At 42.1% G+C, this 26,309-nt stretch overlaps 1 protein-coding gene across 6 annotated transcripts in view; it reads right to left on the bottom strand.

Annotated features, from left to right (window-relative positions):
- Positions 1-26,309, bottom strand: part of AFG1L (AFG1 like ATPase) — a 195,382-nt gene that overhangs the window by 21,437 nt on the left and 147,636 nt on the right. For 4 of the 6 annotated variants that reach the window (XM_070073732.2, XM_070073733.2, XM_089333866.1 and 1 more), the window contains 2 exons: positions 21,717-21,787; positions 21,360-21,460 (listed from right to left, as the gene is read on the bottom strand). In XM_070073732.2, coding sequence (XP_069929833.2) covers positions 21,360-21,460; positions 21,717-21,787 — 172 coding nt within the window. Of the gene's footprint in view, positions 1-19,410; positions 19,782-20,174; positions 20,202-21,359; positions 21,461-21,716; positions 21,788-26,309 lie in introns of those variants that run through there. The other 2 variants (XM_089333862.1, XM_089333863.1) reach the window with 2 other exon arrangements.

The raw sequence follows: 26,309 nt of genomic DNA on the forward strand, positions 1-26,309 counted from the left end.
TGCTCCTGGCATCAGTCCTATCCCAGCTCCCAACATCGGTCCCAGGTCCAGCATCTGGGGAGTAAACCAGCAAATAGGCGTGCTGTCTATCTCTCTGCCACTCAAATAAATTTTTTATTTATTATTTATTTTTATTTTATTTATTTATTTATTTTTGACAGGCAGAGTGGACAGTGAGAGAGAGAGACAGAGAGAAAGGTCTTCCTTTGCCGTTGGTTCACCCTCCAATGGCCGGCGCGCTGCGGCCGGCGCACCGCGCTGATCCGAAGGCAGGAGCCAGGTGCTTCTCCTGGTCTCCCATGGGGTGCAGGGCCCAAGCACTTGGGCCATCCTCCACTGCACTCCCTGGCCACAGCAGAGAGCTGGCCTGGAAGAGGGGCAACCGGGACAGAATCCGGCACCCCGACCGGGACTAGAACCCAGTGTGCCTGCGCCGCTAGGCGGAGGATTAGCCTAGTGAGCCACGGCGCCAGCCTCAAATAAATTTTTTAAAGGTTTATTTATTTTATTTGAAAGGCAGAGTAAGGGAGAAAGAGAGGTGGGGAGAGAGAGAGAGAGATCTTCTATCTGCTGGTTCATTCCTCAAGTGGCCACAACTCCTGGTGCTGGGCCAAACTGAAGCCAGGAGATATGAGCTTCATCCAGGTCTCCCACATGGGTGCATGGGCCCAAGTACTTGGAATCCTCCACTGCTTTTCCAGGCACATCAGCAGGGAGCTGGATCAGAAGTGGAGAGGCCGAATCTTGAACCAGCACCCAAATGGAATGCCAGCACTGCAGGAGGCAGTTTAACATGCTATGCCGCGCCTCCAGCCCATTAAATAAAGTTTTAAAATTTTAAAAAAAGTAAAATCCTGAAGGATGAGAAAAAATTATTATAGTTGCACAAATAGCTGGCTCTTTGAAATTACTCATTTGGATATTACCAGATTCTGCAAAACAAATGACAAGAGGATGAAAAACAGCCCAACTGTTGCTAGAATTATTTTATTTTATTTTATTTATTTATTTTTTTTGGATAGGCAGAGTGGACAGTGAGAGAGAGACAGAGAGAAAGGTCTTCCTTTGCTCTTGGTTCACCCTCCAATGGCGCACCGCGCTGATCCGAAGGCAGGAGCCAGGTGCTTCTCCTGGTCTCCCATGGGGTGCAGGGCCCAAGCACTTGGGCCATCCTCCACTGCACTCCCTGGCCACAGCAGAGAGCTGGCCTGGAAGAGGGGCAACTGGGACTAGAACCCATTGTACCGGCACTGCAAGGCGGAGGATTACCCTATTGAGCCACGGAGCAGGCTTAGAATTATTTCAAATTTGTTCATTAAAAGAATGCTGTAACACCTCTTCTAATTTCCCATGTGTAAAGATATTTTGTTAGCAAGTTCAATACAGAAATTTAAATGTTCCTATTAATGCCTCAGACACTGTGCTCTGATATCGACAGCACAGAATACAGAATGTAATAAACATGGTCTGGGGCCAGTGCTGTGGCGTAACAGGTAAAGCCACCACCTGCAGTACAGGCATCCCATATGGGCGCCAGTTCAAGTCCTGGCTGCTTCACTTCCCATCCAGCTCTCTGCCATGGCCTGGGAAAGCAGTAGAAGATGGTCCAAGTCCTTGGGCCCCTGCACACACGTGAGAGACCTGGAAGAAGCTCTTGTCTCCTGGCTTTGGATCAGCACAGCTCTGGCCACTGTGGCCATCTGGGGAGTGAACCAGTGGAGGGAAGACCTCTCTTTCTCTGTCTCTGCCTCTCCCTCTCTGTAACTCTGACTTTCAAATAAATAAATAAATCTTAAAAAAAAAAAATAAACATGGTCGAAGTGGAGAGCTGTTTCCATCTTTTTCATGTTCTATTTTTGAACATAATGCTTTTAATAAGAATGTATACAATAACTATGAAGTAATTAGTAACAGCATTATTCTACCAAAATGATTAAAATCAGCCTCTGCAGAATAACACTTGATCATTAACCAAAAAAAAAAAAAAAAAAAAAAAAAAAAAATCCAGCCATCCTCAGCATTCCTGCAGTAGAGGGCAGTATTTGCTGCATCTCTGGAGGAGGAAAGTGGTGAATTTGTCTGGCTTTGATATCTCCGTAGCCATAGCCACAAGAAATTGAAAAGATTATCCACTCAGGGCAAGATCAAGTTCTCGACCCTCTGGTACTAGAGGGAGGAATGAAAGGTGAAGCAATGCTGTCTCCTTTGGAAGTCTGAGCTGTGTGGCACAGAGTGGCATCCAGGGACTAAAAAGAGAGAAAAGAGTGCTTTGGAGGAGCTAAGAACTTACTGTAAATTTGAGAAATATAGCTTCTGAATGTGCTCATAAGGTCGTGTAAATTGCAGAGGTCTCGCTGCTTTGGTTTTGGTTTTTGCTGTTGCTTTTTGTTTGTTTTGCTTTCTTTGAGAGTCCCTTGGGGAGAAACCGAATCCTTTTAGGCCTGGGTATTTGAAAAGCCTCATCAGAGTTGGAAAAGACATAGATATCAAGGAGTTTCTCCCTCCCATTTCCCTGCTTTCCAAATCTTGTAAATACTCAGTAAAAAATGCTAATTCATATTCTAAAGATATTAAAAAGCGAATGAGAACAAGGTTGAATGCCTCCCTGTGCAGCCGCTCACACAAAGGGCCAACCTCTTCAAACCATGAATAAGGCTCTCAGAATTATTCACTCCGCCCTCTGGCCAAAAGACAGCCTTGACTTATCCGCTGCCCGAATTTTATAGAGAGACAAAACTTTCGTGAAAAGCTGGAACAATGTCAGTCTATCCAATCTCTAAACATCTGAAACTGTTTTGGGATCAAGCGGAATAACAACGAGGAATGCTTATTTGTGAAGCACTTTTCTGACCTTAGAACACTGGTCTCACTGAACTTCACTCTGTCCCTGTGCCTTCAGCTTGGACACAAGAATCTTCCCAATATCAGCATGTACTGGCATTGCGAATGGGTGTCCACTGACGCCTTTCACAAGTTCCTTCAGGAAAGGTCCATGTGCCAGAAATGCTTTTTCCTTCTGAGTGGTTGATTGGCTTCTCTCTTCCCACTTGCGAATATCTTGCCCTCTCTTTAATGGACAGAGTTGATGTAATTGCTCTTTTTTTTTTTTTTTTTTTTACAGGCAGAGTGGACAGTGAGAGAGAGAGAGACAGAGAGAAATGTAACTGTTCATTTTTAAGAAGTGTGTAGGCCAGCTCTCTGCTGTGGCCAGGGAAGTACAGGGGAGGATGGCCCAAGTCCTTGGGCCCTGCACCCCATGGGAGACCAGGAGAAGTACCTGGCTCCTGCCATCGGATCAGCGCGGTGTGCCGGCCGCGGCGGCCATTGGAGGGTGAACCAACGGCAAAGGAAGACCTTTCTCTCTCTCACTGTCCACTCTGCCTGTCAAAAAAAAAAAAAAAAAAAGAACTGTGTAGAAGTTTATGACATGTAGGGCCGGCGCCGTGGCTCACTAGGCTAATCCTCCGCCTGTGGCACCAGCACACCGGGTTCTAGTCCCGGTTGGGGTGCCGGATTCTGTCCCGGTTGCTCCTCTTCCAGTCCAGCTCTCTGCTGTGGCCCGGGAGTACAGTGGAGGATGGCCCAAGTGCTTGGGCCCTGCACCCGCATGGGAGACCAGGAGGAAGCACCTGGCTCCTGGCTTTGGATTGGCGCAGTGCGCCGGCTATAGCAGCATTTGGGGGGTGAACCAATGGAAAGGAAAACCTTTCTCTCTGTTTCTCTCTGTCTCTCTGTCTAATTCTGCCTGTCAAAAAAAAAAAAAAAGTTTATGACATGGATTTACCTACACAGACGGTCCCTGGCTTACAAGAATTTGACATCGTATGAGGAATTGTCGGCTGTGTGATGATGTGAAAGCAACCGTGAGTTAATGGTGAGTACCCAACCAGCCATTCTGTTCTCACTTTTGGTACAGTTTTCAATAAATTACATGAGACATTCAACAGTGTATTACAAAACAGGCTTGGCAGTGGGTGATTTTGCCCTACTCTGGAAAAAGCTAAGTGACCATTTTTTAGGTAGGCTAGGCTAAGCTATGATGTTCAGTAGGTTAGGTGAATTAAATGTATTTTCAATTCATGATATATTCAGCTCATGATGGGTTTATTAGGGCATTACCTCATTGTAAGTAGAGGAGCATCTGCACTACTTTTTCTTTCTTTCTTTTAAAGATTTTATTTATTTGAAAGCGTTACAGAAAGAGGTAGAGACAGAGAGGTCTTCCAGCTGCTGGTTTACTCCCCAGATGGCCGCAATGGCCAGAGCTGCACCGATCCAAAGCCAGGAGCCAGGAGCTTCCTCCGGGTATCCCATACGGGTGCAGTGCCCCCTTGGACTTGGGACATCTTCTACTGCTTTCCCAGGCCATAGCAGAGAGCTGGATCAGAAGATGAGTGGCCGGGACTAGAACCAGCGCCCATATGGGATGCCAGTGCTTCAGGCCAGGGAAGATTAGCCTATTGAGCCGCGGCGCCGGCTTACTTTGCTTTCAATTAAATAGGACACAAAAGAGAAACAGGGAAATAGAATGTTAATAAGAATTTCAGATAAATACAGCATTACTTCTTTTAAGTTTGTTAGTTAACAAGTGTGTCCTGAGCAACCCTCAGTTGCGTGGTATTGAACTTAGTGAGTGGTATCCTTAGAAAAAGTGGGTTTTCAATAGCGAGAAAAATAGATCAGTGTAGAAAAGCAGAAATCTATTTCTGAAATGGAACTGAATAGAATTTGGTATGTAGTAAAGAAGTGAAGGAGGAGTTTAAGAAGTGTATTGCGAAGGCTGCAATCTGGAATGATAGAAATATTTAAAAATTCATCTTTAGGACACAACAGGGAGCTGGTACAGAAAGTTCGAGAAAGAAATCGACCACACTAAAAGGAATGCAAAATGATTTTTATAGCTGCATGTAAATATGTCTGGTAACTTACATACAACAGTTTGTCACATACGTTATGGCTAAAAAGCAGTATGATGAGGTAATTAGTAACCTTGAGAGAACTGTTGCTTGTCATAGTGAGAACTTCTGCAAAGTGACATCCAAATCTCAAGATGCTACCTGCTGCTATGGCTTCAACAAGTTGTGGCTCCTGGACTCTGTGGCCCATTAAGTCCCAAAGTCATGGGTTATTGGTACCAAGAGGGCAGAGGCTTGATGCAATCACCGAGTCTGAGGGGTGGGCTGAGTGGGAGGTCTGTAAGTTTCTGGGGGCACACTCGTGGAAGGCAGTTCTCATGAGAGGTTCTAGAAGCCTGAGTTAGGTCCAGACATCCTCTCTCTGCTTCCTGGCTGAGCATGCTATTGTTACTCTGCACGAACTTTACCACTGCCTGGCCTCACCCGGCATTAGAATCAGTGGGATGGGGCCGGTGCTGTGGTGTAGTGGGTAAAGCCACAGCCTGTGATGCCGCCATCCTATATGGGTGTCAATTCATGTCCCAGCTGCTCCACTTCTGATCCAGCTCCTTGCTAATGGCCTGGGAAAAGAGCGGAAGATGGCCTAAGTGCTTGGGCCCCTGCCACTTAGGTGGAACCCTAGAAGAAGCTCCTTGCTTCTGGCCACTGTGGCCATCTGGGGAGTGAACCAGAAGATGGATGATCTCTGTCTCTCCCTCTTTGTCTGTAACTCTGACTTTCAAATAAATAAATCTTAAAAAAACAAAAAACTATAAGCCGAAATAAACCTCTCTTCGTAAATAGCTTGTGTGATTTTTATTATAGTGATGAAAAGTTAATAAAGTCTAATAAATTATCACTACTCATAAATGTTTAATTGGCACATAATGATTGTACCTATGAGGATATTTCAAAAAGTTTGGGGACTCCAATTCAATCCCATCGAGGTGGCATGTACCAATGCCATCTCACTAGTCCAGGTGATCAATTTCAGTTCACAATTGATCATAATGAAAGGACTAAGAGTCAAAGGGAGCACATAAACAAGTATAGTACCTGCTAATACTAACCGATAGAATAAATAAAGGGGAGAGTGATCCAACATGGGAAGTGAGATACTCAGCAGACTCATAGAATGGCGGATGTCCTAAACAGCACTCTGGCCTCAGAATCAGCCCTAAAGGCATTCCGATCTGGCTGAAAAGCCCATGAGAGTATTTCAGGCATGGAAAGCCAAGACACCCTGGCAAAAAAAAAAAAAAAAAAAAAAAAACCCTAAATGAAAGATCTCTGTGAGATCCCAGTGGAAAGAACAGGTCTTCAAAGAAGGAGGTACCTTTCTCTGAAGGGAGGAGAGAACCTCCACTATGAATATGACCTTGTCTAAACAAGATAAGAGTCGGTGAACTCAAAAGGCTTCCATAGCCTTGGAAACTCATGACTGGTGCATAGGGAGATTACTGATGCCATAAACAGGAGTGTCAATTTGTAAAGTCAACAACAGGAGTCACTGTGCACTTACTCCTCATGTAGGATCTCTGTCCTTAATGTGCTGTACATTGAGACTTAATGCTATAATGAGTACTCAAACAGTATATTTCGCTTTGTGTTTCTATGGGGGTGCAAACTGTTGAAATCTTAACTTAATGTATACTAAACTGATCTTCTGTAAAAAAAAAAAAAAAAAAAAAGAAGAAATTATTAATTCCCAACTTGACTCTCGCTGGGATTAAACATGACAATAGGTCTAATCTGATTTCATCATCATTTAAAAAATCATCTATTATTTTTCACTTTATGTTTGTGTGGGAGCTAACTGTTGAAATCTTTACTTAATGTACACTAAACTGATCTTCTGTATATAAGAGAATCGAAAATGAATCCTCATGTGAATGGAAGGGGAGAGGGAGTGGGAAAGGGGAGGGATGTGGGTGGGAGAGATGTTATGGGGGGGAAGCCATTGTAATACATAAGCCGTACTTTGGAAATTTATATTCATTAAATAAAAGTTAAAAAAAAAAAGTTTGTGGAAAGCAGAATTAAAAGATAAGTTTATTTTGGTGTAAAACATACTGAAATCTATGCACAGTTTTTTTATAATATGCATTTTTATGAACCTTTCAAAGATCCATATGCAAGAATTTCAAAATATTTTGGACTAAAATAAACTTTTTTATTGAACCTTTCTTTCAGCACTTGAAGGATGTCGCAGTGTGTTTTGTTTTCCTTGCTAATTTTATATTTTCTTTATCTTTGGTTTTCAAATAGTTTAGCTAAGATGTGTCTAAGAGTGGTTTTTTTTTTTTTTTTTTGTCTCTGCTAGAGGTTTGTTGAACTTCTGGAATCTTTAAAATTATATCTTTTACTGAATTTGGAAAAAAATCTGCCATATTTCTTCAAAAATATTTTCTGTCCATTCTTCTTCAGGGATGTTGCTCCCTCCCTCTCTTCCTCCCCCTTTCTGCCTCCCTCCTTCCTCCACTCCTTATCTATCGATCTATCAATTTATTTATCTATCTTTTTTTTATTTGAAAGGCAGAGTGACAGAGAAAGAAAGAGATCTTCTCTTTAAATCTCAAGTCTCTATGGAGCCTTCTCAACCCTTAGCATATCTACTTTTAACTCATAATACGCACGTACCTAGCGGGCACAGCTCTTTAAGGTAGACAGTTACAGTCAGGGAGGACGGACATTGGCTGATTAATTAAGTAATCATATATTTGACAGGTGAGGAACTGGGCTCTGATCGGTGCAGTGGTCTGCCCAAGGCAAATCAGCTAAGAAATATCTGAGAAAGAGTTGGAATTGATATGTCCTGACTTTGCTGGGCCTTTTTCCACTCCACTCCACTATTTGATATTCAGGTCATGTTACTTCCTTTACTAAATTATAGATTCTCTGAAAGAAACTTCTTAGGCTTCTTTTATATTCCTCATAACAGGAGTATTCAGATGGGGAAGCATTTAAGAAATAGTTGCTGCCCACTGAATCAATATAATCATCTTGGGGAGGGAAAATTTGATTTTCTATATATATACACATGATATATCATATAATATATATTATTATATAATATTAATTTGTAATAATTCTAATTTACATATCAATAATATATCAATAATTTATATAACATCAATATTATAAATAATATTTATTATATTATTAATGTTATAATATATTTTATATATTCCTGCTTATCAATGAAAGATGAGTTAAATAATATTTGATTCTAAAATATGTGGAAAACTTGTAATTCTTGTGCTATTACACTCATTTCTAGTTTTTATCTCAAAATATTTTGCTTGACCCAATAATATATTTACCAAGTTATCTCAGGAACTAAAAACAGTATATTAGAATTTCCAAATTTTACCCAAAAGTATATATGTAATGGAATATTTCTTATAGAAATTGAAAGCTAATTGGCGATGTACTAGTCACTAATTTGAGTTAACTGATTTAGGGGAAGGTACTCAGGAGTATGTCAGACCAGGTACTCTACAGCAGGGAACACATTCTTAAAAATTACAGAATCAAAGAATTGCTTAAGAAAAGCCAAGCCCAAAAAGCCCATGAGACTTTCTCAGGCATGGAAAGCCAAGACACTGTGGGAAAAAAATGACCTAAATGAAAAATCTCTGTGAGTGAGATCCCAGCCGAAAGAACGGGCCATGAAAGAAGGAGGTACCTTTCTCTGAAGAGAGGAGATAACTTCCACTTTGACTATGGCCTTGTCTAAATAAGGTCAGAGTCTGTGGACTCAAGAGGCTTCCATGGCCTTGGCAGCTCATGACAAGAGCCTCAGGTGATTACTGACGCCATAAACAAGAGTGTCAATTGTTAAATCAACAATAGGAATCACTGTGCACTTATTCCCCATGTAGGATCTCTGTCCTTAATGTGTTGTAATATGTGAATAATGGTAAAACTAGTATTCAAACAGTACTTTATACTTTGTGTTTCTGTGTGGGTGCAAACTGTTGAAATCTTTACTTAATATATACTAAGTTGATATTCTATATATAAAAATAATTAAAAATGAATCTTAATGAAGAATGGGATGGGAGAGGGAGTAGGAGATGGGATGGTTTGTGGGTGGGAGGGTGGTTATGGGGGAAAACTGCTATTATCCAAAAGTTGTACTTTCAAAATTTATATTTATTAAATAAGTTAAAAAGAAAAAGAAAAACCACGCCAGTGGATAGATAAGCATTTAAAAATCCATCAGCATTAAAACTATTTTAAAAATTCAATAAATATTTCTAAAATGTTTTATGATCATAATTGGTCGACTTAGATTTTTTTTTCAGCATTCTACCAATCAGTTCGTCGTACAGGTCTTCTCCTTCAGCACTCTTGTACATTCACCATTATAAGCCAAATGAAATAATTTACTCTCACATTAAATTCTATTTTTAAAAACTTAATGATAGGGCTAGCCTGTGGCATAGCAGGGTAAGCCTTGGCTTGCAGTGCCAGCATTCCATAAGGGCACCAGTTTGAGTCCTAGATGCTCCATTTCTGATCCAACTCCCTACTAATGTGCCTGGGAAAAGCAGCAAAGGATGGCCAAGCATTTGGGGCCCTAACATCCATGTGGGAGACCCAGAGGAAGCTCCTGGCTCCTGGTTTCAGCCTAGCCTAATCCTGACTGTTGTGTCCATTTGGAGAGTGAACCAGTGGATGAAAATCTTTCTCTCACTCTCTCTCTCTCTCTCTCTCTGTCTCTCACTCTCTGTAACTCTGCCTTTCAAAATAAAAAAACAAAAAAACTTAATGATAACTTAAAATATTTTACTTCACACATCATCGTCTCAGCAAGTAAATGACATACCCTCCAAAGACTGAAACAAATATTAAATGAGTTTGTTATACTTTTTCCTTGAGTAGAAGTGAGCTTAAAATGCAGATTTGTGTCTACTACTAGATATGATCCTCAAAGTAATTTTAGTTCTGAGACAGAGAACGGATTGGAAGTGTACAGCTTGGGGTGGGTGTTGTGGCACACTAGGCCAAGCCACTGCTTGCAACGCTGGCATCCCAAATCACAGTGCTGATTTGAATCACAGCTACTTTGCTTCCAATCCAGCTTCCAGCTAATGTGCCTGGGAAAGCAGTGGAAGATGGCCAGAGTCCTTGAGTCCCTGCCACCACATGGGAGACCCGGATGGAGTTCCTGGATCCTTTTGGGCATTTAGGGAGTGAACCGGCAGATGAAAGGCTTCCCTCTCCCTCTTCCCCATCCCTCTTCCTCCTAGCCCTCCCCACAACCTCTCCCCCTTCTTCCTCCCCACTTATCCCCTTCCCTTGTCATCCTCTCTCTCTTTGGTGCTCTGCCTTTGGAATAAATAAATAAATCTTAAAAAAAAAATAAAGGACGTGTACAGCTCTGGGCACACTGACTTACTCCATACTTACTGTTTTCTTTACTCTCTTGGAACCCAGGGTACTTCCAACCAATTACAGGGACTGGGCATCCCTTTAACCCACCTCAGTTAACAGCAGAAGGTAAATGTTTTCATAGGAAACGAAAGCTGCTTTTCTCCCTACAGAAGCTGCAGGCAGCTGAGGTTCAGAAGCCCATGGCTCACGGAGTTTACAACCTACAGCCAATAAGCAGCAGCAGCTGAGAAGTGATTTTTTTCTTTTAAGATTTATTTATTTGGTAGAATTACAGACAGTGTGTGGGCTGGGGGAGACAGATAGAGAGCGACAGAGAGTCATCTTCCATCTGCTGGTTCACTCCCCAAATGGCCCCAATGTCCAAATCTAGGCCAGGCCAAAGTCAGGAGCCAAGAGCTTCTTCAGGTCTCCTGTATGGGTAGCAGGGGCCTCAGCATGTAGGGCCATCTTCCACTGCTTTTCCCGGGCCACTAGCAGGGAGCTGGATTGGAAGTGGAGCAGCCAGACTCCAAATGGCACCCATAAGGGATGCCAGCAGGGCAGGCAGCGTCCTAACACACTGCCCCCATGAGAAGCTCTTCTTGCCTCAGACTGGGAAAAGAAGTGGGGCAGGACTGTCAGTTTCACTATTTGTCCCGTCAGACAAAACCTGCTATAGAGAGTAGGAAGATGTTCTTGTGACCCAGTTTTTCCTTTACTCCTGATTCCTCTTTACCTGCTCCATCCCCAGCTCTGCTCTGCTCTTCTAAGATTTATTTGAAAGGCAGAGTGACAGAGAATGGAGAAAGAGAGAGAGATAGAGATCTTCCATTTGATGGTTTACTCCCCAAATGATCACAACAGCCAGGTCTGGGCCAGGCTGAAGGCAGGAGACAAGGACCCCATCTGGGTGTCCCATGTGGGTGGCAGACTCAAGGACTTGGTCCATCTTCCACTGCCTCCCCAGTGCATTAATAGGGAGCTGGACTGGAAGACTTTTATGAGCAAAATTGCAAAGTAATAAAATAAACGTAAGCAAGAAGTACTTGTACACATCCTAACCTTTGAAAATCAAATTTGGTATAGACTAATTATAAGATTTTATTCCAAAAACTTTCTTTATAATTATGAGGACCCATATGAAATAGGCTAGGTCCAGGTATCTATCTGCCTAGTGAAATTTTACACCTGAGTATTTTCTACATTCTTTATCACACATTTAACTGCATTACCCAAATTGACATTGTAAGGCAAATGGAGGAACAGGGTTTTGTACGGAGGATTCAGTGTTAGTTGGATGCTTAGATAACTCTCAAGACACCTGCCAACACCAAAACTGTGGGTCTTTATCTTAAGGGTTGGCTAGGAATGTGTGCAGAGAACTGTAGAGGGCAAAAGATGTGGGCTCACTTGCAACACTGGATTCATATGCCTCCCTACAAAGAATCTGATGCATTCTCTGCTAAGCGTTTTTGCAATCTCACTTCTGCCCTACCCATCACCTATGCTTTATCTGGGCTGGCTGCCTTATTTGGCCATGCGATTGCCAGAAGTCAGCACCTGTGGGAAATGAGCATACACAGATCAGCAATGCTACAAGAATGGTTTGGCTGCTGGGATAGGAAAGGGCCAGGAAGATTCCTGGGCTGCCACTGCTCTGGTGATTAATGTCCTTATTCCCTGATGCTAATCACCACTGTTGGCATCCAAATACCATCAGCCTTGACTCTTGGCCAAAGAGTATAGATAAAAGCTATTCATCCTTAAGGATTTACTGACAGCGTACCAAGCACAGGACAAAAACCAGAAGGAGTCCCCAACCAGTGGTTTCATTTGGAATAAAACCAAAGCATTTAAAAAAGAGAGGCCGAGAAGGGAAACGTCATTTCACAACTCTTCAGGAAGACTTACAATTGGTGCAGTTGTAAGTCTAAGAACATAGCATATGGAATAGCCAAGATAAACAGGCAGACAAAAGCCAATACACACAGTGCCTGCCCTCCATTCCTTAAGTACCAAGAACCAAAGCAGTGAGCTGACAAACAAGAAGTTGATAGTGAGCAATGTGTACATCCATGCATATGCATCAACTGATAGATTTTTCTGCCTAGACTTTTTACAAACACACCTGGCCACCTGTCATTATTTTTAAGACATAAATAACATACTGCTCTTGTTATTGATAGAAGAAACAATTTTCTGCAGGTGTAAAAATTATATTTCTCAATAAGGAAAATTCAGGTATAGTCTTACTATAGACTTACTCATTAAGTCTTTAGAATTCAGCTTTGGCTCGCTTTCTTTGAATAAAATTCTTTCATTTTTGGTCCACAAAAGTTTAACCCTCAGGGACAGCGGCTGTAGTGTAGCAGGTAAAGCTAACCCCTCTGCACTGGCATCCCATATGGGCATCAGCTCCACTTCTGATCCAGTTGCTTGCTAATGTGCCTGGGAAAGCAACAGAAGATGGTCCAAGTGCTTGAGCCCCTGCATCCATGTGGGAGACCCAGAAGAAGCTCCTGGCTCCTGGCTTTGGATTGGCCCAGCTCCAGGAGTTGTGGCCATTTGGGGAGTGAACCAGCGGATGGAATATCTCTCTTTCTGTCCCCCCCCCCCCAATTCTAGCTTTCAAATAAAATAAATCTTAAAAAAAATTCATTCTTGGGTGGGGACGCTGTGGCATAGCAGGTAAAGCTGCTGCCTACAGTACCAGAAGCCCATATGGGCACCGGTTTGAGACCCGGCTGCTCTACTTCTAATCCAGCTCTCTGCTATGGCCTGGGAAAGCAATAGAAGATGGGCAAAGCCCATGGACCCCTGAACCCACATGGGAGACTTGGAAGAAGCTCCTGGCTCCTGGCTTTGGATTGGCCCAACTCTGGACTTTGTAGCCATCTGGGGAGTGAACAAGCAGATGGAAGACTTCTCTCTCTTTCTCTCTCTCTCTCTCTGCCTCTGCCTCTATGTAACTTTGCCTTTCAAATAAATAAATAAAATCTTTTTTAAAAAAGAAAGTTTAACTCTTAAGCAAATGGTTCTCAAACTTTTGGGTTTTAGAACTCTTTCATGTTCTTTTTTTAAAAAAGATTTCATTTATTTATCTGAGAAGTAGAGTTACAAACAGTGAGAGGGAGAAACAGAGAAAGGTCTCTGTCCATTGGTTCACTCCCCAGTGGCCACAACGGTGGGAGCTGCATCAATTCGAAGCCAGGAGCCAGGTGCTTCTTCCTGGTCTCCCACGTTGGTGCAGGGGCCCAAGGACTTGGGCCATCTTCTACTGCTTTCCCAGGCTACAGCAGAGAGTTGGATTGGAAGAGGAGCAGCCAGGACTAGAACTGGTGCCCATATGGGATGCCAGTGCTACAGGCGGAGGATTAACCTACTGCGCCACAGTGCCGGCCCCTCTTTTATGTTCTAAAAAATTATTGAGGAACCCAAAGAGTTTTTGTTTATATGGGTTATCTCTCAATGTTTACTGTAGTAGAAGTTAAAACTGAGAAAATTTAAAAGTATTTACAAGTATTAATTCATTTAATATTGAAATAACCATTACATCAAACCCACCAACTAATATGAATAACATTTTTATGAAAACATAACAATATTTTCTAAATGAAAATAATTTGTATGAAGGGTGGCATTTTTTTTTTACATTTTTGTAAATCGGGCTTGAAGGCCTAGCTTAATAGAAAATAGCTGGATTCTCTTCTCTGCTTCTACATTCAATCTCTTATTAAAAAAGATTTATTTACTCATTTATTTTAGAGGCAGAGTTACAGACAGTGAGAGGGAGACAGAGAGAGGTCTTCCATCCACCTGTTTACTCCCCAAATGGCCACAATGGCTGGAGCCAAGCCGATTCAAAGTCAGGGGCCAGGAGCTTCTTCTGGGTCTCCCATGCGGGTGCACGGACCCGAGGACTTGGGCCATCTTCTACTGCTTTCTCAGGCCATAGTAGAGAGCTGGATTGGAAGTGGGGCAGCCGGGACTCAAACCAGCACCAATATGGGATGCCGGCACTGCAGGTGGAGGCTTTACTGACTACACCACAGTGCCAGCCTCCTCTACTTTCAGTCTTTTGCAATTGACTTGTTTTAGTCAAAATCCATAAGAAAACCTGGCCTTACGCAGATATGTAGCCAGAAAAGAGACAAATATTTTAATAGGCTGATAATGGAGGATATTTTCTGATGCAACATGAAAACTTCACAAGAAGTTCCTTCCAAAGAGAACAATGTGGAAAGGGCGTGAGGAAGAGTAACTTTTGGGGTGGAACCACCTGACAACCACTACCTGAGGCAAGTGTCATGAAGGCTAACATCAACAGTGACCAGACACAAGACATGCTGAATCTGCATGTGACATGAAAATTGCACTTGACCTCTGTGGGCTATTCCCTTAAGCCAGTCTTCTCATGGGGGGAAAAATCAGACAAATTCCCGTTAAAGGAAAATGTACAAAAAAACCTGCTATGGCCTGGGAAAGCAGTAGAAGATGGCCCAAGTCCCTGGGCTCCTGCACCATCATGTGGGAGACCCAGAGGAAGCTCCTGGCCCCTGACTTTGAATCAGCTTGGCTCTAGCCATTGTGGCCATTTGGGGAGTAAACAAGTGAATGGAAGACCTCTCTCTCTGTTTCCCTCTCACTGTCTGTAACTCTGCCTCTTAGTATTCCTTAGAACTTCTAAGATCATGAAAAACAAGAAAAGTCTGAGAAACTATCAAAACCAATGATAACTATGGGGGCAGGCTTTTGGCCTAGTGGTTCAGCCTCTGGTTGAGATCCATACTGCACACTGGAGTGACTGGGTTCAAGTCCTTGTGTTAGCTCCTGACTCCAGCTTCCTGCTAATGCATTCCCTGTAAGGCAACAAGGGTGGTTTGGTCCCTGTTGGCACTCTGGATTGAGCTCCTGGTTCCTGGTTTCAGCCCTGGCCCAATTCCAGCTCCAGCCATTGAGGGCACTTGGAGGATGAACCGGCAGAATAAGGAAAATGAATAAGGATAATGTGGGATCCCAGATGGGATCCTGGAACAGAAAAAGGACATTAGGCCACAAATTAAGGAAACTTAGGACCAGCGTTTTGGTACAGTGGGTTAAGCCACCACTGGCTTAAACCATCAGAGCGCCAGTTCAAAACCTAGCTGTAACACTTCTGATCCAGCTCCCTGCTAATGCCCCTAGGAAAGCAGCAGAAATGGCCCAAATACTTGCACCCCTGCCACTCATGTGGGAAATCCTGATGGAGTTCTGGCTCCTGCTTTCAGCCTGGTCTAGCCCTGGCCATTGCAGCCATTTGGGGAATGAACCAGCAGATGGAAGATCTCTTTCTCTGTCTCCCCACCCCTCCAAGAGAGCACCTATCAAAAAAATAAAATAAATCTTTAAACAAATGAGGAAATTCTGGTGAAATTGCACTCTAGTTAGTAATAAATTATCAATATTAGTTCATTAATTCTAACAAATGTACCACACTAATGTAAGATGCTAATAGGAAAAACTAGATTAGGGAGTACTCAGATATAGAAACTTTGTAATATCTCAAAACTGTTACAAAAATAGAATATATCAATTTTTTTAATTTAACAAGAAGTAGGTTTTAAAATGTCAGTGGCAATGTAGGGTCTGAAACCATCAGTATCCTTTTGGAATTCTATTATTTTAAAATGCATTAGTGTTTCTTGTACTTTAAATGGATCTATTGTTATGTATGACTTCTGTAAAAACAGGCACTGGTTATTAGAAAATCCATTCTATGAATTACATAGATCTTCCAAACACTGACACATTTAATTATACAATTATCAAAACACTGAATTTGTTAACATCACCACCCATCTCACCAGAAGAAAAAAAAAAGTCTAAGAATTGGGAAGCTGTGAAGCTCACGATGGCAGAAACGAGTTTTCCAAAATTCTAATTTTCCCTTGTTTGTTCAAACTGTATCACTGGCAACAGATGCTGTCAGTTGTTTTCCTGGAAATGACAGTCTCAGTTTGTTCATGTTTAAGCAGATATCTGTCAAACATTGTGAGAAAACCTCTGCCAAGCCTGAGCAGCCACAGTGTGCCTGTCCATCAGCGTCGCGAGCCAGAACGGCGAGCTGTGGAGAAAGGCTGGCTGGAGGTGGCTAGTTCAGCTCGCAACTCACAGAGCTGCACACTGCTCTCAGAATGACCGCCACCCTTGGAGTACAGGAGCGTCTGATCACATGTGCTTTCCATTTTATCACAGAGAAGATTAAAAAACACGTGTTTTCTCCATTGAGATTTAACAAAGCAAATAATTTTGAGTGTTTCTTAAAGAATATTCTAAAATGAATTGGATTTCTTTTTTTTTTTTTCCTTCTTTATTTCTGTGAGTACATGGGCAGTAGAGAACATAATATGGTTTGAGGCTACCATCTTCATTCATGCTACAAGCCTGCCATTTGCTTCTGCAGCATTTATGGAAATGTCACCCTAGTAAAAATAGATAGATAGATAGATAGATAAAAAATCCAAAAGTGTCCTGGTAGAGTAATGAAGAGGTTAGAGCTTAAGGACCCCCAAGAGGGCTTCAGGGACCTCTAAGAGGAAATTGAGCCACACTTTAAGAACAGTCGATCAATAACCGCAATGTTGACGTCTCCTATACGCTCTGATTAAACCAGGTAACTGCATCAGGGAGGAAATGGACACCCGAATCCCAGTTCACGTGCGCAGACAGGAATCTGCTCTGCTGGCCTTCACCATGGACACACCTGATAGGAGGGGAGGGCAGGGGACAGAGGTCACCCACACTTCTCCTTTACTCACACAGTTCTCTAGCGCAGCGCCTCCCAACCCTTTCAGTGCGATGGCAGGGAGAGGCAGTAGTAATATTTTTACTAAAGGGTAGGGGATGAGGCACAAGGTCTGTGGCTGCTGGTGTGCAGGTACAGGCCCTGTTCGGCCTTCAGGAGGACAGAAGGGTGAGCAGCACTACTCTTTCCCAGTGGGTATGTCAAGGCACGCGAGTTGGACTCTTCCGTAGTAACCTTCTCAGAACACAGGGGGCTCCCAGGAGCGGAGGACATCTGTTTCCCAGCCAGCTTCACGCTCCATGAGAGTCTCAAAGCTCGGCTCAGGAACAGGCATGTAGCCCAACGTTTAAGTTGCCCGCATTGCACCATCCACACTGGTACACCTATATTCAGTTCCCAGCTCTGACTCCTAACTACAGCTTCCTGGGCGGCAGTGGTGATGGCTCAGGTAAGGCATTTCTGCCACTCACAAGGAAGATCTGGATGGAGTACCTAGCTCTGGGCTTTGGCCCCAGCCCAGATCCAGCCCTGCTCTAGCCATTGCAGGCATTTGGGGAGTGAACCAGTGGATGGGAACCAACTCTCTCCCTCTGTCACTCTTTCTCCAGCTTTCTGACCCTCAAATAAATAAATGACTTTTTAAAAACCTCGGATGCGAGAATTCACAAAGTATCTGATTATGGGTCCAGAACACTTTCAGATATAAAGTCGTGATTAACAGTGCAAAATCTGATGCTCAGACTAACTAAGGAGTTCAAGTACTGGTTCTGTCATGTACCAGCTGTGTGGCCTTGGGAAAGTAATTTAACATCCTGGTGTTCTAACTTCTCCCCTATGAAATGAGGACAATACCAGTGCCTACATATTATAAGTATTAAATAAGCTACAACATAGAAAGTGCTTAGAATTATGCCTGAGGCATGGTTATGTTGGCTAGTAGGATTAGGCAGCTACTATCAGGATGCTCCTCTTAGCATGGCAGCATTGAATAGATTTGCAAAGAAAGAGAATGCTGAAGATACCAAGAAGCTAGATATTATCAGCCTGCAGGAATCCAGACCTGAAGAACTATGCTTGGATCAAGCAGAGAAGAGGTATGTGAAGAGCAGAATGCCCCGGTCCTTTTTATATTACTTAGAGGTAAATGTTAAGGGCTTCCAGTTGAACCCTCCTTTTACCTATTTAGACACTCACAGATAAATTTCTATATAACATATCATACATTATTTTTTACTTGGAAGGGGCTACGGCTCAAAAATCACCCCAGGGGTGATCAACCCACTTATTCCTTGCCTAAGTTCTTTTTTTTTTTTTTTTTTTTTTTCTTTTCAGGATGGCATCAGTAGCTGTGGTTGGGTAGGACTTGGGTTCCCAGAATCTCCCAGAAAGCTAGTGAGGCTATATCCAAAGCTGAGACTCTCTCCTATGCACCAGTTGTGTGCTTCCTTACCTGGGGTTAGATGTGATTTTTAATTTATTGAACAGTTTTGGGCAATTATTTAGCCTGGCCCATAAGAATATTATAACTAATTAAGAGTTTGAGGCTGTATCTGAACTTGAATGATTTCAAGGATCCTCTTCATGTAAGTATTCAACATTTGAATTGCCAGTCATAAGAATGCAAAGAAATGCAAAAATCACCACAGCAAGAAAACAGTCACAAGTGCACTGCCCACTTAAAATACTTAACCCTTAATTCTAGGGCCTAACCTCAACCATGTTAACATCTTGCTAATCAATCAGAGCTTGTCTGATGTAGTACACACAATGTACACACAAGCCTTTATCATACACCTCATACACACCACTGACAAATGAGTATCTGCCCAACTTGAAGAAGAAAAATCAAGGATAATTACACCACAAAAAATTTCAAAGAGGGACCAGCGATGTGGCTAAGCAGGTTAATCCACCACCTCAATGCCAGCATCCCCTATGAGCACTGTTCGAGTCCCGGCTACTCTACTTCTGATCCAGCTCCCTGTTAATGTGCCTGGGAAAGTAACAGAAGATGGCCTAAGTACTAAGGCCTCTGTCACCCATGTGGGAGGTCCTGATGCCTGGGTCCTGCCTTCAGCCTGGCCCAGCCAGCCCCAGCTAAGAGAGTAGAGAGTGAACCAGCAGATGGAAGAGCCCTCTCTCCCCCTCTTTCTTTCTGCCATTCAAATAAATTAATTAAACTTCTAAAATTTTTTCAAAGAAAATAACTGAAGTATTCATAAGTTTAAAAAAGTGATAAAGTCCTTAAATAGTTTTGCAAAAATCATGTCCTATGTGACTGAACAACCAGCTTGTGAAGGATGTAATATTTCATCATCCTAGAATTTCATCAACAAAGTAATGCAAAGATAAAAAGAAATTTGCACATTGTTTATTTTGAGTTTAGCTCCTGGTTCCACATTTTTTTCAAATAAGAAGAAAAAGTGACTTATTTCTGTAACTGTTATTTTCATCAAGATACAGACTCAATCAGCCTTCTTCTCCCTAACCCCCCTGCAGTACAGAGACTCTGATGATTCTTCCACTGGGTCTCTTCTGGGTACTGAGTCTCCCGAAATAAGGAGCACAGGAGAGAAACAGAGGGCTCACTCGGTAGCCGCTCCACGGGCTGGTCCTCTGATGGTCCCGCAGGACTGACAGGCCGCTCCACGGGCTGGTCCTCTGATGGTCCCGCAGGACTGACAGGCCCTTCCTTCCCCTTTCCACCCAGGGCTGCCCTTCTGTGGAAGAAGGAACTTTGTTTTTCTGGTGAAGAAGAGTCTGCTTAAGTTTAGTTCACAGGCCAAGTAATTAAAAACTAAGTGGAAGCCATAATAAACTTCTGTCTAAGACACCAGGTTGGGGGCTGGTGCCATGGCTCACTTGGTTAATCCTCCGCCTGCAGCGCTGGCATCCCATGTGGGCACCGGTTCTAGTCCCAGTTGCTCCTCTTCCAGTCCAGCTCTTTGCTATGGCCGGGGAAGGCAGTGGAGGATGGCCCAAGTGTTTGGGTCCCTGCACCCGCATGGGAGACCAGGAAGAAGCATCTGGCTCTTGGTTTCGGATCGGCACAGCGCCAGCCGTAGCGGCCATTTGGGGAGTGAACCAACGGAGGGAAGACCTTTCTTTTTATCTCTCTCTCTCACCATCTATAACTCTACCTGTCAAATAAATTAAAAAAAAAAAAAAAAAAAAAGGCCCCAGGTTTCCAGGCCCTCCATGAGATCATGAGATTACCTCAGTGGAAAAACACAGGGTCTGCCCCACCTGGGACAGGATCACTGACAGATGCGCCTTGCGGTTGCTAAGCCGGGTTGGGTCTGAAGGGCTAACTAATTGGGTTCATCTCTGGTCTAAGAGCTACAAATGCACACTAGTTAGAAGTGATTAAGTCATTAGCTTTTATGGAAAGTACTGTTAAAACAGCTGGCGGGTACACACAAAAACTTTTCTTCCCTCCCCCTGAAAAACCACTTTTCTTTGGTTACCTAAAAATCGAGATAAATAAAGAGGCCAGCTGGAATGGTCACTTACACATGTCAATCAAAGAATCCTGATTAAGGTTATGTCTACCTTGGATTTGTTCTTCTCAAGATTTATAATCAACAAATATGTTGAATATCCATCGAGTACTGAGAATTACAGAGCTTTAAAAGGACAGAACTCATATTGACAATGAATCTGCAATTAAGGTCTTTCTCATTTGCGTGAATATGTGTATGCATGTGTGTGTGTATATATATATATATACTTTTATATATATATATATATAATTTCCCTCTCTTGAATATAATATTTATTATATAATACAGATTTCAAGGCTGTGGAAATGCACTTCCTTGGACCCTGGCCCAAATACTTGTGGGTCAGATGTCATGGCAACAGTAGATGGGCAGTGAGGATAACGACTGGAAATTCTTTCTGTCATGCTTCCCAGGATTACAGCAGCATTATTTCGTCTTCTTTTCCACTGTTTACTAACTTTGTCTCAATTTCTTAACTATACCTTATTTTTCACTTTTACAAAACACCCCTCAAATGGATTTTACTTCTGCTTCCAGCAACAGTTGACAGTTCTCTCTGCATTTTTAATTTTGTTTTTTGAGCTCCTCTAAGTGCAGATTTTGTGCCAATGTCTATAAAAAGCACATGGCAAATATAGATGAGTATTTCCCTTTGGGATATTTCCCTTAATGAGACTTTTAAATCAGTTCTGTCTTTGTGAGTATTATTTGAAAATCTGAAACAGGCAGAGAGGAAACATGAAGTATTTTAACATGTGAAAAGGCCAATGAGTCGGGATGTGCCTGGATACTTACTCTCTCACACAGCTCTTCAAATGTGCAGTCGGCAATGGTTCCACAGGCTTTATTCAGCCACAGCTCTCTGCCTTGCACTTTTAGAATCCTTGGTCTAGTTACTATGGGAACATGAACAAAGACTCAATCTTGTCTGGATAATTACTATAAAATTCATCTCTTACAGATAGGAAATGCATAGCTTGATGAATAATAGCACATGATTCAACACATAAATTAGACAAAATGCTGATACAATGACTGCCACTTGAGCGTGGCATCAACCCATATACAGCAATGGAACTTATTAATTGGTCAGTGGAGATTGGGCATTGTGTTCTAAATGTATTCTCTTTCAAGAGAAATTAACTTACGTACAATCATTTTGTTTCTGAGCCAGCTCATCAAACAACTTATCCACGACAGCCTCCACATCAGCTTCACTTGTGCTACAGTGAAAAGAATAATAGAATATGAAATTAATAACACTTGAAGCCAACATCAAACAGCTGCCTGAGCCTGCTTAGCTTTTCGCCCATAAAAAAAAAAAAAAGAAGAAGAAGAAGAGAACAGGATGTTATGCTCTAAATACAAACATTAGATTTAGAATACACTTAAAAGCAGGGAATATTAACTCTCAGGTAGATGATTCGGCCTTATTTGCATACACTGAAAGACTTCTGTGCTTCTAGCTGTTTCCAGTAATGAGACGATACAGGCAGAGTAAATCCATTAATACTATGTGTACACAATGAGAAGAAAGCTTCTGGCTCTCTCTCGCATGCAAAACAAGAGCAAATAGACAAGGCAGTCAAGCATCCAGCAAAGTAGCCTTTGAAATCTCCACTGAGAGGGTGCACATGAAATTAAATATTGAAGCTGCTTTAAAAAAAATCAAGTCAAGCTACTGACTGAGAGGATTAAGCATCCAGAATTAAATCACGAGCTTCAAAATACCCACTGGATCTGCACGTCAGTAACTTTTTCAGACTTCTATAAGGACAATTACAGACCCCACAGTTTCTCTCAAAAGTGTCCTTGTTGGAAATTCAAGAAACTCCGTCTGTGACGCCCACTGCTGCAGTTACTATGAAGTTGGTCTCAGCACACAATCTTTTGTATTCTAATTAGAAATCACCATATGGCTTAGGAAACTCACATATATAAATGTGATAATTCTGTGGCCTTTTTTCCTCTCACTTTTTTTTTTTTTTTTTAAAAGAGGGGCTGATAAACTAACAGTCCATAAAAGCAAATAACTGGCAGGAGAAACGAATGCTGTTTAAAAAACCTTCAAGTGAAAATCCAAGTTTACTTCAATTCTAGAAACAAACTTATACAGGATGACCTGCCAATATGCTTAATTTTGACACAGAAGTCATTCTTATCTGGTTGTAGAAGCAATTAAACTCAATTCTGAACATCTATCTTAATAAAGTCTTACTGAAAATTAATATGACAGATTATCCTTTCTTCAGATTGAGCTTAAACTCAATAAAACCATTCTCCCTCGAGATGATCATCAGGTGGCTGGCATTTAACATAAAACACAAACATCAATTTCTTAACAAATTATATAGTCATTGTGAAGAGTTTGGAATCGTCACATTCCAAGTGGTAACCACTCCACCTCAAAGAATTCTAAAATATATCTTCTGCAATGGTTAAGTTTTTTAGAGGAAATGCAGTTTGGCTTCCATAAAGCCTTATATGACATTGTAATAGAGCCATATAAAAATAATAAAATGACACCACACAAAGAGTGATGATGGGGAAAAATACTTCTAGGAAAGAAAGAAATCACACAAGCCAATGTCAAAGCCATGCAAAGCACATCGTTTTTTTTTTTTTTATCTTTTTAAGATTTGCTTATTTATTTGAAAGAGTTACACAGAGAGAGAAGGAGAGGCAGAGAGAAAGAGAGAGAGAGAGAGAGAGAGAGAGAGAGAGAGAGAGAGAGAGAGAGAGAGAAAATGGTTGGAGCTGTGCCGATCTGAAGCAAGGAGCCAGAAACTTCTTCCTGGTCTCCCACATGGGTGCAGGGGCCCAAGGACCTGGGCCATCTTCTACTGCTTTCCCTGGACATAGCAGAGAGGTGGATTGGAAGTGGAGCAGCCGATCCTTGAACCAGAGCCCATGTGGGATGCCAGCACTGCAGGTGGCGGCTTTCCGCACTAGGCCACAGCACCAGCCCCAGCACATCATTCTTAAGAGTTCACTTGGAACTGTCTCCACCTTGCAAAGCTGTTGTACACAGCACAACTGGAGAGTGAGCTATTTTCAGAGATACAGAAAGAGAGGATAACACTAGCCACCCAGATGTTTGGTGCCTTCTAGAAAGTTAGCCTCTCCTTAGCATTGGCAGGTTACTCAACATGTAGAGAGAACCAGATTGTGAAATAACCAAGACAGAGACCATCAAATCTCCAAAATAAGCCATTGCTTACCAATTTCCTCAGTGTTGATTTCTTTTTTATTCTGTGTTCTGGTAAAATACGTTATTAAAATGTGGTTCACCCAGATTCTAGTCAGGTCACATTTTCTATTAAGTCATTTGTGAAATTATTGTATGTGATTTCACATATAGTAAAATTATATGTGAAATCATAAAATTACTTTTATTACGATAGTATCTTACAAGAATTCTATTATAATCTCATAAAAAGTTACTCAGAAGCTACAAAACACAAAATAAAAAATGTCAAAGATATAAAATAACAGTTCATAAAAGGACTTTATTTTATTTAGGACTGTTCTCTATCTAAGCCAACTTGCACCTGACCTTGGGGAGTAAGTTCTATCAACCTCTTGGGGGACAGGGACTGTCATATAGTTTTAAAAGCAAGATGGGTTAGTGTGTACCTGGTATTTTTAAAAGATGTATCTAGATTGAAATAAAACAAGGATGCTGTGCAAGAGATCCTTAACAAAATGAATATATTAGTAATCCCTTACCAAATAACTTGTAAGGAAACACTAGTCTTCGCAGATTTTAGGTTTTCCAACTTAAGAAGAAGCATCAAAGCTCATTAAAAATTTTTTGAGGATGAGAAATATAAAAGTAAGGAGAAAATTAAAATTTGCCTGTCTATATTAGATTCAAAGTTGAGGGGCCAAAACACTGTTGTGCAGTGGATTAAGCTGCTGCCTGTGATGCCAGCATCCCATATGGGAGCACCGGTTCAAATCCTGGCTGCTCTGCTTCCGATTCAGCTTCCCATTAATGTGCCTGGGAAGGCAGCAGATGATAGTCCAAGTGCTTGGGACTTCGCTACCCATGTGGGAGACTTGGTTGGAGCTCCTGGCATCAGCTCAGCCCAGCCTTGGCCATTGTGGCCATTTGGGGAGTGAACCAGTGCATGGAAAATCTCTGTCTTCCCTCTCTCTGTGTCACTCTGCCTTTAAAATAATAAAATGAATTTTGAAAAGATTCAGAGTTTTATTTATTATCTAATTTAATATATAATTTAAACATCTTTGAGTGTTTTGCAATCCTGGTAAAAATTGTAACTGACTCTGAACCATTTAAATGTGTCACACAGAGAATAACAAAAGCTGTCACTATTCAACAACTATTATATAACAGTTGACCTATACTACCCCTACCTTACCATTTAGATTGTTATTAACCAACTTTGTGTATAAGAGAAAACTCAGAGAATTTCTTATTTGAAAACAAGGAAATGTAAATTTCCTGTATAACAAAGTATTGTAAATAAAATATAGAAAGAAATACCAAACTGGGAATGCAGTGGTAACTTTTTTCCGTAATTTTTAAAAAGATGCATTTATTTGAGAGACACAGAGAGAGAGATCCTTTATGCTGGTTCACTCCCAAATGCCTGCAATGGCTGGGTCTGGACTGGCTAAAGCCAGGAGTCAGAAACCCGTTCCCAATCTCCAGTGTGGGTAGTAGAAATTCAACCACTGCTCAAGAATCACTTGAAAACGTCAAGGGGGCCCAGAAGCAGCAGAGACTGGCACTTCTTTCCTGAGAAGCCACAGGGTGGGAGGTGAGGCACAGTGAAGCTAGCCAGTTCCCACCAAAGGCTCCTCCGAAGGCTTGGCACTACATAATGCATTCAACATATAGGTGAGGCTCAGGCTGTGAGCAGGGGCACTGCTTGCAAACGAGGCAATAGCAACTCTTAGACTCCCTCCCTCTACCTGGACAGCCAGACCGCCACTCCCCACCCCTTCACTCTAGCAGGAACTTTTACCAGCTGAGGTAGTTTTAACAATGAAGAAAGGGGGAGAGGTACCACCCAGAGATTGTACCAACATTACACAGTGAAATAAGTAGCCTGCGTATCTTTAGCTTCCAGATCCCTACCAACAAAGCTTCTATCCCAAGAAGCACACAGAAAGGCTTAGCTCTAGAAAATACTGAAAGAAAAGACTTGTATTCACCGACATCTGAAGTTCTCCAGTGAAAACCCTGACTGGCCATCCTACCCCACTGCAGATACCCAGCAGTCAATGAAACTCTGTGGGTGCACACAGAATGCAAAGTTGGCTTTTTAATGCCTCATTTGCTTTTTCCAAAGATTTTTTTTTATCCTTGAAAGGAGAGTGAAGGAGAGAGAAAGAGAGACAGACAAGGAGAGAGAGATCATCCATCCTCTGATTTATTCCTCAAGTGCTTGCAACAGCCGAGGTTGGGCCAGGCTGAAGCCAGGAGCCAGGAGCCAGGAGCCAAGAACTCCATCTGGGTCTTCCACACAGTTGGCAGGGACCCAAATGCTTAAGCCATCTTCTGCTTGGATCCAGAGTACACATTAGCAGGAGATTGGACTGGAAGCAGAGGAATCAGGACTCGAACTAGGCACTTCAATATGGGGTGCAGGTAACTCATGTGGTGGTGTAACCCATGGTGCTACAACACCCACCTTTTGATGCCTCATTGTTAAGTGTGAATGGAGAACCAAGTTATCTGCAGGGACTTAAGAGAAACCTATAGGATAACAGTCA

This window comes from Oryctolagus cuniculus, chromosome 5, assembly GCF_051225735.1.
Source record: "Oryctolagus cuniculus isolate XC-2025 breed Fujian yellow rabbit chromosome 5, ASM5122573v1, whole genome shotgun sequence".
Lineage (NCBI taxonomy): Eukaryota > Metazoa > Chordata > Mammalia > Lagomorpha > Leporidae > Oryctolagus > Oryctolagus cuniculus.